Source organism: Euphorbia lathyris, chromosome 5 (genome assembly GCF_963576675.1).
Source record: "Euphorbia lathyris chromosome 5, ddEupLath1.1, whole genome shotgun sequence".
NCBI classification, from domain to species: domain Eukaryota; kingdom Viridiplantae; phylum Streptophyta; class Magnoliopsida; order Malpighiales; family Euphorbiaceae; genus Euphorbia; species Euphorbia lathyris.
Window position 1 is genome coordinate 85,872,964 of NC_088914.1, and position 14,497 is coordinate 85,887,460.

At 29.7% G+C, this 14,497-nt stretch overlaps 1 protein-coding gene across 1 annotated transcript; it reads right to left on the reverse strand.

Moving 5' to 3' along the window:
- Window positions 1–4,648: 4,648 nt before the first annotated feature.
- LOC136229918 (wax ester synthase/diacylglycerol acyltransferase 4-like) lies at window positions 4,649–8,850 on the reverse strand. Its single transcript, XM_066018778.1, has 5 exons — window positions 8,662–8,850; window positions 7,786–8,358; window positions 6,854–7,207; window positions 6,003–6,140; window positions 4,649–4,852 (listed from the first exon to the last, which is right to left on the reverse strand). Exons 1-5 carry the CDS (start codon window positions 8,848–8,850, stop codon window positions 4,649–4,651), a joined length of 1,458 nt encoding a protein of 485 aa, XP_065874850.1.
- Window positions 8,851–14,497: the final 5,647 nt, after the last annotated feature.

Here is a 14,497-nt window from a genome sequence, read left to right on the forward strand (position 1 = left end):
ACTATTTTCGTACACTTTTATCGGACTATCGGAATTGTAACGTGTAAATTATTATCAAAATATTTTAGACACGGACGTGACAATTATAATAATTAAAATCGTACTTATCAAATTATTATCAATTATCATTTTAAGCCTTCCAAATATCAGTCTTGTTTAGGATATTTACTGTATTACTAACAAATTTTTTGTTAAAATGTTAAAACTAAATATACTACATATAAGTTAATCACAATTTTTTTTTTTATCAAATTGGCTAAAATATTGTACTCTGTTATTACGATGGTTATAGAAAAAAAAGTGTATGAAACTGATTCAATATATATCGACAAACTTATTTAGAGGATTTGATGTGATGGCTAAATAATAGTCAAATCAGTATTTTCAAATTTTCTACGCATGACTAAAATTAATCATGCTTGAAAACGTTAAAGTAAAAAAAATGTACTGTGTTATTAACCTTTGATTATTTTGTCTAATTTTTTTTGCCACTGTTAACCTTTGGTCCTTTTGTCTATTTTTTATGACAATACTGGTTTAACTGTTACATTGGACATTCCAAACAAGTTTGCACAATTAATAATGCTAAATAATAGTCAAACAAGAAAGGTTTGATGTGAAGGCTAAATAATAGTCAAACTAGTCTTTTCAAATTTTATGCGCATGACTAAGATTCATCGTACTTGGAAACGTTAAAGTTAAATTTGCATAATTTCATACGTTAGGGTTAAACCTGTATTTCGTTTGAAAATGTTATAAGGTTAAATATTTAGCATATTATTAACAAAAATTATGTTAAAATGCTAAAAACTAAATCTGATACATATAAGTTTATCATAATTTTTTTTTGTCAAAGTGTCTAAAATATTTATTGTGTTATTAATATACTTACAAAAAAGACTAGTTTGACTATTATTTAACTGTCACATTGGACCTTCCTTGTTTGTCTATTATTTAGCACGATCAATTGCGCAAACTTGTTTGGAATGTCCAATGTGACAGTTAAATATCAGTTAAACCACTATTGTCACCAAAAATAGAAAAAAAGACCAAAGATTAACAGTGATAAAAAAAAATAGACAAAAGGACCAACGGTTAATAACACATCACATTTTTTTTACTTTAACGTTTCTAAGCACAATTAATTTTAGTGATGCGCAGAAAGTTTGAAAACATTGGTTTGACTATTATTTAGTCGTCACATCAGATCTTCCAAACAAGTTTGTCGATAAATTGAATCAATTTCGTACATTTTTGTTATGGGTAATTAATTTATTAGTCCATATATTTTAACAAAACACACTTTTTACTCCCTGTATTTTCAAAAACACATGGTAAGGTCCCTAACCTTTTTCTCAGTGAACTGTTTAGTCCTTCTATCTGTTTGTCAGATTTTTTACCGTTTATGGAATCCCTACCCCATAATCGAATCACTCATGCTCACTCTTCCTGTTTGAATTGAATGTAGAAATCGACTCAAATCTTTCTCGCTTACTCTTCTTGTTAGAATTGAAAGTGGAAATCCTCTTACTTTCAATGGTGAGTTTAATTTCCTTCATAATGACGAAAGATGTTTATGCTAATCCAAATTGACTAACAGAATCTTCATGAGAGTCTAACGGAAGGGATTAAACAGTTCATCGAGAAAAACATCAGGGACTAAACAGTTCATCAAGAAAAAGATTAGGGACCTTACCGTGTGTTTTTGAAAATACAGGGACTAAACAGTGTGTTTTGTCAAAATATAGGGACTAATAAATTAATTACCCTTTTGTTATTCAAATCTTCCAAACAATGTTATATATATATATATATATATATATAATGTTTAGTTTTAACATTTTAACAAAAAATTTGTTAGCAATATAGTGAATATCCTAAATATAACTTATATTTGGCAGGTTTAAAATGACAATTAATAATAATTTGACAAATACGATTTTAATAATTATAATTATATATATTTAATAATGATTTATAATAATTTATTAAAAATTAATTTTCAATTTTCAAAATTAATTTTAAATGAATGTTGTATATAAAAATAATCAAACATTTAATTTGTTAACATAAATAAATAAATTTTTTATTTTAAGATTTGGGCAGTGGCTTCACGCCACTGCGGGATTCCTGCAAGTGATACTGACACCGTAATGAGTTAATTAAATAAATATAAAATTCAATTACGGTGTATAGTACACTGTAATGATAATTTTCTTTAACCATAGTTTCAAAACAGCCCCTTTCAAAAAATTATTATTTAATTGATATTATATTAAGAATAATTTTTTTAAATGGTACCCAGTTGGGGTTTAACCCTATATTTGGCATCATATTTAGGATGGAAAACACTACCAAAAAATAGTCTTTACCAACAGAATTTATATGTTGTAGTGACGGTTTTAACTGAAACTAAACTTATGAAAGTAGGAATCGCAAATTAGCTACTTCCATGCTCTTGTTTTCAATAGAAAAGCCCGTGGGCACACAAGCAAAGGCATAATCATCCCTTTCCGAACCCTAACTTATAACATCCACCTCAGTCTCTTCCATTATTTTTTTTCCTTTTTTTAGAAGAAGAAAAAGAAAAGCGAGTTAGTTGGTATGCTAAAAGGGATGAATCGGCACAGTCACATGATATTCATCGCCTTTCGTTCTTCTCTATCTTTACGAGACGGATATAGTCAGGTCGAATATCAACCATCTGGCCCATTCTATTTCTCTTTAACCTTTGAGTAGACCATAACCTTACTTAGCTCGGTGGTGACCGGGATACAATTAATTCATTTAAGCATTCGTCTTGTCAGCTAAGGATCTCGTGCTTTGCAGGAAAAGGCTGGGCTTTAGGTTACAGTTACATCATTTTTCATCGAATTATTAAAGTTTTTACCAACGTTTTTCAAAACTGGGACAAACTGTTAGTACAACAGGTGTTGCTACTCTAATGACAGTTTTGGTAAGGCGTCAGGGCAAGTTTTCGTAGGGACGACTAGTTCGAGGGTTTTGTGATGGTTTGACGATGATTTTGCGACAGTTTTGACAGTTTTGCAGAATTTTTAGCAGCAATACTATTTATATATTTTTAAATAAAAAATTATTTTTTACTTTATATATATTTGAATATTTTTATAGTAAAATATACAATTACAAAATTTCTTTAATAAATCCATCAAATCAACTAGATTTTTAATCCAAATATTAAGAATATACTTTCATATATTCTCAAATGAAGTCAATTTTCATTTCTTACAAAATATATCAAAATTTAACAAATAAGAAGTAAAACTTATGAAGTGTCTTTGTGCCAATATACTATGTTCATACAAATTACTAAGCCAACACCATGCTTGTCGAGTCGGCTTAAGGCCCAGGACTGCAGGGAGCCTAAAAAATAAATTAGTGTTATATGTATATATAGAAGTTCATTATGACATTCATCTTCTTGCTCTTTCATTACCATTAACGCCTACTTTCAGCAGATTAACCATCAAAGATTTATTAGTTTTAATAGAAAAAAAAAAGAAAAAAATAGAAGAACACAAAGAGGCATTCTCATATTTGCTACAACCTTACTTGATTCAAAAAAGAAAAATGACAAAAAAAATGATACAACAAATCCAAAATCGTAACAGTGTACAAACGCAATCAATCATCCAAAAATTAGAAAATCATAAATACAAATTCATTAGAATGAAGATAATGTAGGAGAAAAAAAAAAGACTCATCCTCAATAGAAAAAGTGTGTTCTTCTCCTCCTCTGCTTCCATTACCACCACTGTCGGCTAGAAATCCACCACTTCATTGTCTTACTTTGCATGTAATCAGTCAAATATAATGACCCCACCGGTAGCAGTTACTTTACAATTTTCGAGAAGAAGAAGAAGAATGATTAGGAACATAAAATAACTTGACAGCAGCTGATAATAGAAATTCCCTAAATTCATCAAAATCTTTATCAAGTGATGAAGAAACGACAGAGTCAGAGATTGAAGAGTAACAGAGTCATGAGATGCTATTTATAATTCAATGTTTTGAATTGATGAAACCGTTTGATGAAATTTGTATAGGTTGTGTAATTAATGAATTTATTTTAACGATAAAACTAAAATAATGATATTAATATAGTAGTTATGATATTTTAAATTTTCTAATTACTATAATTTAAACTCATATTTTTTTTCTACGATGATAACTAAGCGAAAAGCCCTCTAAAACACTTTTTATATATTCTCTCTGCTTCTACTATTATATATAGTATATATAGATATGATATTTATGGGAGTTCTTTTACTATAGATTAGAAAATGAGTTATACTTGAGATTTAGATTCTCTTAAGTTGTATTTTAATTTTAAAGCTTTTAAAGCCCATTTTAATTTAACGGTTGGAATTTAATTACTAATTTTGTACTTAATGAGCTATATTTGATGGTCAGATTTATGCTAATCAAGAGTAATTTCCATAAAAAAAAAAAAAAGAGTAATTTAAACAAATATAATAAAATGGGCAAGAAAATCGAATAACAACTTTAAAAATCATATATCAAAAGTATTTTGCTGAATATGATTAAACCATATAAAGCTAATAAAGCTTATATAAATAGCATTTGGTAATTCAGTCGGTTACTCTCTGATATCAAAGTCAATCATTTACTGTATTTGATGTTCATATTCATACAATAAAAAATCATTTAAACTTGATGGCGAAGAAGAAGCTCCAATTGCAGCTTTAAAGATGATATCAAAAGCCTTTTCTGAATAGAATTTGAACTTTTGTGGATCTATGAAGTCCTTCTCTAGGGCAGCAGAAACCCTAAGCTTACCCATATAACTCACCATTCCCATCTTCAGACTCTGAAAACATGAAGTCATAAAAATAGACAATTCAGCCATCAACTTGTTAATTTATGGCCTAATTTAATTTTTATACGTTTGTTGTTAAGTATCCCACATTGATTAATTCGTAAGTCAATATGCAAAACCATTACTCTTTGAGATACCTTTTCTGGTACAGTTTGGCTTATCTTTGAAGTTGTAGAGCGAAATTTTCATGTGATGTAAATGCACAGTAGAAAAAAAAAATATTAGGTTTAATATATCCTAGCGTCTATATTTATCCAAAAAAAAGTCAATCATTCTATCAAAAACGTTTCTAACTTTCTTAAAATAACTTATTAGCTCCCTGAATTTTTTTTATAATGGTTTTTTTGAATGATAGTATTTTAATTTATTTAAAAGGCTTAGTACATCTTTATCTTTAGCTTTTTGTACTTTCAAAAAAGCCAATTGCCCATATACTTTCAAAACGTTGTATTTATCCCTGAACTTGTTTAAATTAACACATTAAACTTTCAACTTTTTTTAAGTGACCTATTTGCATCCATTACAATAATCTATTAGCCTATGAACTTTAGCTTTTCGTACTTTCAAAAAAAATCAATTGCGCCTATACTTTCAAAACGTTGTATTTATCCCTGAACTTGTTTAAATTAACATATTAAACTCTCAAATTTTTTAAGTGACCTATTTGTATCCATTACAATAATTTATTATCCTATGAACTTGCTTAAAGCATAAGCACATCAGCTTGTCCAAACTATCCTCTTGCTCTGCCACCTGAATTTAGTGTATCGGATGATCATTGAAATATGGAGTATATTTCAAAACAGTTATTAAACTATATTAAAATAAAGTACATGTTTAGTTATTCTTTGTATTAGGGTTTTTAATCCAGACTTTAAATATGTATCTTATTTGTAAATGGATCATTATAAATATCCATATTTTATTCATTCAGATGTTTCTCTATAGGGTTATTCCCCTTAAAAAATGTTTGCAATTTAACCCATTAATAAGATTGCTAAGATTCCAACCATCCACCACATGGTCTAGAAGACTCTAATGCTATATCAATAAATGATTTGAACCAAAAACTTAAACGGATAAGTAATAAGGTTTAATAATATCAGTGAAAATATCTCTCTGGATAATGTTTTGATTTTACCTGTGGTGGACCATTGACAAGAAAATAGAAGCCACTAATAGGATGATTAGTTAAAGTCATATGTTCTATTGGCCCCATTAAATTGGAGATCCCCATGCTGGTGTATTTCAATGTCCCATACAAAAAATTTGATACAGCCTTCATAGCAAAAAAAAGAGTTAACTCTGGATCAAATATAATCCCATGTATATAACTTTGTATAGTTTGTTGGAAAGAATTCAATAAAATTATATAATTAATTTAAATAGCAACAAACAACTCCTTTCGTAAATAGTGGTGTTCATTCGTGAACAATCATATCCGTACGTGAATAGTAGTGTTCATTCGTGAAAAGGCATACCGTTTCGAGTTCTATTTATATAGAATGAAACTGGCGTGGATTGGACAGGGTAGTTACATAAAATGTTCGGATAGGCCCAACAACCCCAGCCACACCCATAAATAGGTCTAGTTCATAGCTAACTTTCATAGTAACCATGAGGCTTAACCCATGTATACAATTATTATTAATACAAAACTTAATACATTAAATTGAAAGGTTTCCCATATGAATATCATAATTAAATATAAAATTACAACTAACTCATATGATCAAATTTAATTCTAATATGTCATAAATAATAAATAAAGCATGCTTTTACGTCTAATTTAAAACTTCTAAATTCAAATTCATAAATCCTAAGCTCTAGAAAATATATTCTAGATCCCCAATTCATAAACTCTAATTCTTAAAATAGATTAAAAGTAATGATTTTATTAGTTTGATATAATTCAAAATTATTACTTGATATTGTCGATAATTTCTTAAAAGTGAATTTGTATGTAAATTTTCCTAAGATGATGAATAGTACCTCTGGACCTCTGAATTTGCTGAGCATTTGAAGGTATTTTGCAGTGAGAAAAACAGAAAGAGAGCTTCTCTTCCTCTGAATATTTTTTCTGACTTTCCAAATGAACTGAAGAGGATCTTGAGATTGAGAACCATTCAACTTTGGAATTGGAACAGACAAGAATGTGAAGTGGTTGCCCCATGGTAACTCAGCATTAGGTTTAACCATTTCTTCAACAGATTTATATCCACAAAACATCCTAGTATTTAGCAATACTAACGATCTAGCTCGTGCCTTTCCCGATCCTTTACTCATTGCTTCCATGTACAATCGAGTTCCCAAGAAAATCGTACCCGTTATTACATCATTTATTGTCTGTCATCAAATGGTAAATTTCAGTATGCAACACATAATAATAAAAGTTTTACTTTATTTATCAGTGTAAATATTTAGATTATATTACATAGTTCTTTTATAGAGTCTTTTAAATCCTGACATAAGTAGATTAGTCATGATACTTTTGGCTTGTATTTTATACGGATCCATAGTGATAGTTTTAATTATAACTAACAAAGATTGATACTATTCTCAAGTTTAACTTGAAGAACATAAGCAGTGGATAGAACCCTAACCCTAACTTAAAAGTAGCTAAGGCACAATTATCATAAGCTAAAACATTAGGGCCAAAAAGGTTACAAGGAAAAAGTAGACAAACTAGTAAATAGAGCAATGTCAGCAATGACAAAAAAAAAAAGTTAATAAATAGTGGGCAATTAGCAATTAGGACAAAAGCTGAAATAGTAAAAACTCGGCTTATGGTGAGTTTGACACACAATGAGGGCTGAAAATCCGCTGAACCACACAATGTGTTGAAATACTCACACACTGCATGAATTAGACAAAAAGAAACAGGTGCCATTTGAACTAAATATTAAGAGATAGTTCAAACTTACCACTCCAAGCTTGGTCTTGATTTGTTTGACAGAATCAAGAGAAAAAGAAATTGTAATTGAAGTAGTAGGCAGAAATTCCACTCCATGATGCCCAGATCTTATAGGAGATATATCATCTTCAACAAATCCAGAGCTAATTGCAATACTTGAACATAAATCTGATATAGTATAGTAGATTGAAGATAGAATTTTAGGCACAATCTTCAACCCTGTTCTATCGCTATTATTGGAATGAGTTTGAGCAGAAGGAAATGTTAAAGGAATAGAAGGATTATCAGCTCTTTTCAAGCAAGAAATAAGAGCTCCCATAAGAGAAAACCCATCACCAAGAGAATGATGAAGCTTAAATATTATGTTTCCAGCTGCTTCAATTGTTGGGTAATTTATTATATGAATTTCCCATAATGGTTTGTTTTCTGGAAACTTTTCCAATGATATATTTGAGATATATTCACTGAGGGAATCATCATAAAATTTGGTTGAATTTTCAGTAGAGAAAATGGGTACTTTTATGTGGTCTTTGACATTCACTTCAACTTTCTTCCATTGCTTTTCTCCTTTGCTGTTTACAACCTGTTTCAAAGTTCAAGTGAATGAGCATTCCATTAAGAAACCAATTAACTAAAAAACTAAGTAAAACCCAAGAATAGCTTATAGTATATTTTTACTATGGGTTGAAATTTAATTCCATTTAATTTATTTTATATTTAGTAACTTTAAATCATAATAAATGGGGATACATGGGAAAGTGGGGATCATTTGTACTTACAAGGGGAATTATGTTATATATATATATATATATTCCTGAGACTTAAACAGCACTATAATAAAATAAATGAAAATAGGGAGATAAAAAACGGAAAAAAGAGAGAGTACCATAATGGAAGAAAAACGTGGATTTATAGGGAGAAAAACATCTGTGACCAAAGACATAGTTTGCGAGACATCAAATGGAATTTCAGTTTCCAGAACAGCAATTATTGAAAGTGAAACAATGGAGCTGCTCAAATATTGTCCAATTGGACTCACAGCTTCTAATACTTCTTCTGCTTCCTCAATTTCCATATTGAATTATATGTTTTTTTTTTTAATGTTTTCTTATCCTAAAAAATGGCCTATATATAGAGAGATATTTATCAATATTGATTAAGGTTAAAACTAATTTTTTTGTTTATAGATAGTTAAGGGTCAACCGATTAAGGTGGTTTGGCCGTGTAAGACGAAGTGGAAAATATGGTAGTGGATAGGACAGAGTGGAAGGAGAGAATTTGTGTCGCTGACACGACTTGATTTCACGGTTTTATATGATGGTTCATGTTAGCCGACTCCGAATCATTTCGGGATTAAGGCTTTGTTGTTGTTGTTGTTGTAGATAGTTAAGGGTCAAAAATAGTTTTATTATAATCTCTCACACATTTCTTCACACGGATACCCATTGAAAGGTGCACAAAAGAGACCCATTCCACTATGTGTTTAAATTCATGAATAAATGAGGTTGTCTGTATTAAAAACTTCTACGGTGGACCGGGTGTAATAGACCCAACCAATGAAAAAAAAAAGAATCATACTATCTCATTCGGAGATGATTGGTTTTAGGAAAGAAAGTGCACAATTGTCATATTTCTATTGGTAAGGTCCAATAAACCGGAACCACTCTCAGCCGTTTGATCTGAGAGAATACCATATCCTGAAACTGTTTGAACTAAATGTTTAAGTTTATAAAACAATAGTTTTATTATATATTTAAAAAAGCTAAGAAATAAATTTGTTTCTTTTCTAGAGTATATAGAATTTTTTTTTTCCTTTTTTGTCTTTTTTTCATTACATGTACCGACACGTATCATAAATTGCATATGTATCATAAATTGCTTTTGGTTGGTGTAAGTGAGTAGAGAGTTGAGGGCAAATGGACCACATATTTTCTTTCAATAAATTGAAATTCCATGAGAATTATTACATATTTAGATAAGAATATATGTATACCAATTAACTGAGACACTAATTAATACATTAAAGACACAATGTCGAGATTGAAATGCATTAGGGATGATATACCTTCAACATTATCTCTCTAATTACCAAACATCGTCATATCTCTCTCTTAAATTAATTAAACAAAATTTAAGAGAGAGATATGATGATGTTTGGTTATTAGAGAGAACGAGAATAAGGGAAGAGAGATGAGAATTGTTTAGGATTTCAATTATCTTAAATTTTATTTAATTAATTTAGGAGAGAGATATGATGATGTTTGGTAATTAGAGAGAATGAGAATAAGGAAAGAGAGATGAGAATTTCTTAGGATTTTAATTATCCGAGAGATGAGAATTGTTTAGGAGAGATATGATGATGTTGGTAACTAAAGAGATAATGAGAATAAGGAGAGAGAGATGAGAATTGTTTATGATTTTTCATTATCCTAAATTTTTGTTTATTTAAATTAGGAGAGAGAGAGAGATTGGGAATTGTTTAGGTAATTAGATAATGTTTGGTAATTAGCGTAATTATAATTAGAGTAGTTATATTTTTCGCTTAGAATGAAAAGTAAGGGAATGATAACAATCCAAAGTATTCTTTCTAGAATGAGGTATAAAGGCAAATTAAATAGAAATAATGGCAAATCATACAGTCAAGTAGGTACTGGTACTATTTATAATAGAGAGATGTTTATAATTACTAGTAACAATGATGAATTCTAAAATTCCAAATCATACAGTCAAGTAGGTACTAGTACTATTTTTTTCAATTATGGTGAAAGGAATATATCCTTAGTACAAGTAATTAATCTGTATTAAGACTTGTCATTATATTTTAGCTTTAAAAAATTATGCTGAAATTAAGGAATATATTATCAGGAGTAGGAAGAGAGAAATAATTAAACAGAAAGAGAAAGGAAGAGAAAAAAAGGTTTAGACCCGTTTGTTTGTCAAAAAAAATGTGATGTTTTGGAAAATATTGGTAAAGGAAAATTTTGTATTGAAAAATATAATATTTTCTTGTTTCAAAAAAAAAATTTCCAATCTTAGGTTATAAAAAACAATAGACCTAATCGGATGAATAGTGTCTACAAGGATTAATTGAGAATTAATGGGCTTTGTTTTTTTATGCGTAAATGGACTCTGACCCATTTACTGATCTATTTATGGTCCACTCGTAACCTAATCAGTTTAGGGTTATGGTTAAGGTTTAAGTTTAACCTAGCTATAAATAGACTGCTGTGGAAGTTAAACCTAAGAGAGCCAACACACAAGAGATACTAGAAAAGGAAAAATACACTATGTCTCCTACACCCTAAGTCGTCGCCCCCTCCGTCTGATCTCGGTGTGCGCTCTTAGTTCGTGGAACACAGAGATTGCTCGTTCAGTGTAATAACCTCTTAGATCGGTGATACGAAAGCGATATTGATTACTTCCGCTGCTGTTTAATGGATCTGCCCTACAAAAGGTAAACCTAAATCAGTTGATTTATTTATTAATAGATCCAGGTTCATTACCCGTATCTTAGATGTTAGAGAATTCCACTATATGCAATTTAGAGAGCCTTCAATTTGTTATTAAATAAATTGTTACATAAATTGTATTATATAAACATCAGCATTTCAACAACAATATCATTCAAACAATCCAAACAAATAAAATATAATGTTCACTAGTAATATTATTCGCCAAAAGCTATGAAACAATGCCCTTAAAATCTTAAATCATATCGTGGATAAGCAAGTACGCGAAAATATTCCAAAATAAAAAGACACAATTCATGAATAACCATAATACAATGTTGAAAAGTGAATTATAATAAAATAATAATAATAATAATAATAAACATTTTTTTCATCGTCCCTTAGCTAAAAAAAACGCACAAACAGATAAATCCGAGAAAATGGGACGAATTCTCAAATTTGGAAGGTCTAGATGGGGCTTAGGGGGACCAGGTAGCCTTAATTTTTTTTTACACTAATCATGCTACAATATTGAAAAATGGGAAGAAGTGGTATTTATTTTTTGTTTTTTGTTTTCAAAATGGTAAAAGAAAGGTATAGTAAAAATTCGATAAATTAATAACCTCGATTAAATAATAATTTTTTCTGGTCCCGATTTGGGCCAATGAAAATATAAGATAATAATTAAAAAAAATTATTTGAAAGTCTTTGAAAATATAAAATGAAAATTCATTCAATATGTATGAAAATTACAGATATAATTCATAAAAGGGTAATTAATTTATTAGTCCCTATATTTTGACAAAACATATTGTTTAGTCCCTGTATTTTCAAAAACACATGATAAAGTCCCTAACCTTTTTCTCGATGAACTGTTTAGTCCCTAATGTTTTTCTCATTGAACTGTTTCGTCCCTGCCGTTAGACTCTCATGAAAATTTTCTTAGTCAATTTGGATTTGTGTTATTCTTTTCCTTTATTTTCCTTTCCTTTAAACTCTAATGCATCTGAAATCAACTTTGAGTGTTCTTCTTCTTGATTTTCTTCTTAATCGTTCAAAATCGTAAGCATTGGGTCTGTTCTTTTTCTTGTTCTCCATACAAACGACTTCTTTTTCTAAATTGGATTTCCTCTTCTAAAGTTTGAGGGTAAATAGTAAAGGATAATTTAGTCATTTTCGAAGTCATAAACGTTAAAAAATCTAACAAACAGACAGAAGGACTAAACAGTTCACTGAGAAAAAAGTTAGGGACCTTACCATGTGTTTTTGAAAATACAGGGACTAAACAGTGTGTTTTGTCAAAATATAGGGACTAATAAATTAATTACCCTTCATAAAATAAGGTACTTCCTAAACAATTTTTATTTCAAATCTTATGCTTTCGAAAATATGTATCTATAATCAATTGTTTTTTTTTCATGCAAACTGAATTCAATTTCATCTTTAACTTTTTGGAATGTATGAACTACATTCGGCACATTCTTCTCATTCTGAAGTAAGTAATTTTTCAAAATATCTACGACAAGAAATACTTTTTTATTGAAACATGTGGTATAGCGTCACTATCATCTAGATCTTGATTGTCTTCATCCTCCATATCAATTACTCATTGAATAATTTCTTTGTCCGTATGCGTTCCATTAAAGCTTCATTTTCAGTAGGATAATTAAGAATCTGCTCTACATTCATGACATTTCTCCAATGTAGATTAGAAATAACTCCCTCTAATTTCTAGGATAATTTTTTTTAATTTTCAAATATAATGTATAGAGTTCTTATATTAAGCATCCGGTCTTCCATATGTCACTCGGAAGACCCTCCAATTCATATTTGGACACGTGTAGTGTGACCCCATGTATAATTAAAATAGTGGGATCTCTTATAATATATGTGGGTCCGTGTTGGAGTATTCGACAAGAGTGGTTGCATTGTCTCAGCATTTGCTCTAGGATGAACATTCTCTTTTCACACATCTTTAGGGAAGGAAATAGAGTTGCTGATGCATTGGCAAAGTTTGGAGTCTCTTCTTCAGTGATCAATTGGTGGCCTTCAGCTCTTGCTTTTTGCCACAGGTTTATCAATGATAACATTTGTAGTAACACTTACGTTTTTCTAGACTTTTCCTATCTTTTCTCTCCCCCTTCTCTTGTTCAAACACTCACTTTTTTCTTTTTAATATATTGCGGGTTTGTCAGTTCTTGGGTCATGGGTGCTCACCCCGCCCAAGTTCTATCTCATCTCAATTTCTATAAAAAAATGTATTAAAGGTCCTCCATTCTATATATTAATAAATATTTATTTATTGATAAATTAATAAAATATTTATATATCGATATATTAATAACTTCATAATAGATAATAACTTTTCGCATCCCAAAAATATTTATTTATAGAGGTTTTACTTAATTGATTCTAAAATGTTAAGAAAATGTTTACTAAGGAAAAGTGTACAACGTGTTTTCTTCAAATACATTGAAATTCCAAGAGACATTAATACATATTGAGATATGTCATTTTAGTTTTAAATGTTGATGTCTACTTTAAGATAAAATATATCCATACCAATCAATTGAGACACTCAATACAGGATAGAGACAGATAATTCCATGTGGAGATTGAAATTTACTTTTACATACAGTTAGGAAAATAAATATTTGCTTAAAAAAAAGTGAAAAAATTAATTCATATTATTTTTTACCAGAAAATTTAAAATTGTAAGTAATTTTAATGGTAGTGTAAATTGGCTACCAAATATGGTCCAAGTTATATTTACCTACAACAAAGTAATTTTATTATTTACCGCCTATATATATATATATATATATATATAGAGGCGGATCCAGTGTAGGGCTTGGGGGTTTCGGTTGCCAGCTCCACCCTTGAGTAATATTGGTTTATATGCACTCAACACTATCGCACAGACTTCTATTTCAACATGGTCGGTCTCTTGATCTTTTTGCTATATGGATGGTGGCTAGGTCGGTGATCCAGATGATAGAATATCGAGCCCTTGGAGCTCTTGCTTCGGAAATTATTTGGGTATGTATGTTGCTCAAAAAGATTGGTTATTGTTCCAATAATGCACTGATCCTATGGTGTGACAACTTGGAAACTACTTATCTTACTCCAATAACTTCCACTTTGTTCGTGATAAAGTAGCACAACAGTAACTTCGGGTTCAATATAATTCCCCTCTTGATCAAACACAAGATATATTCATGAAACCATCGTCAAAAGATCGCTTTTCACAAATATATTTATGAAACCATTGCA

What these genes read in the sequence shown, in the direction of transcription:
- LOC136229918 (XM_066018778.1), bottom strand. Translation starts at nt 8,850, where the DNA reads ATGGAAATTGAGGAAGCAGAAGAAGTATTAGAAGCTGTGAGTCCAATT. An exon ending in TCAAGACCAAGCTTGGAGTG is followed by an intron (nt 7,208 to 7,785) that starts GTAAGTTTGAAC and finishes ATTTGATGACAG; the next exon opens with ACAATAAATGATGTAATAAC. An exon ending in GCAAATTCAGAGGTCCAGAG is followed by an intron (nt 6,141 to 6,853) that starts GTACTATTCATC and finishes TTTGCTATGAAG; the next exon opens with GCTGTATCAAATTTTTTGTA.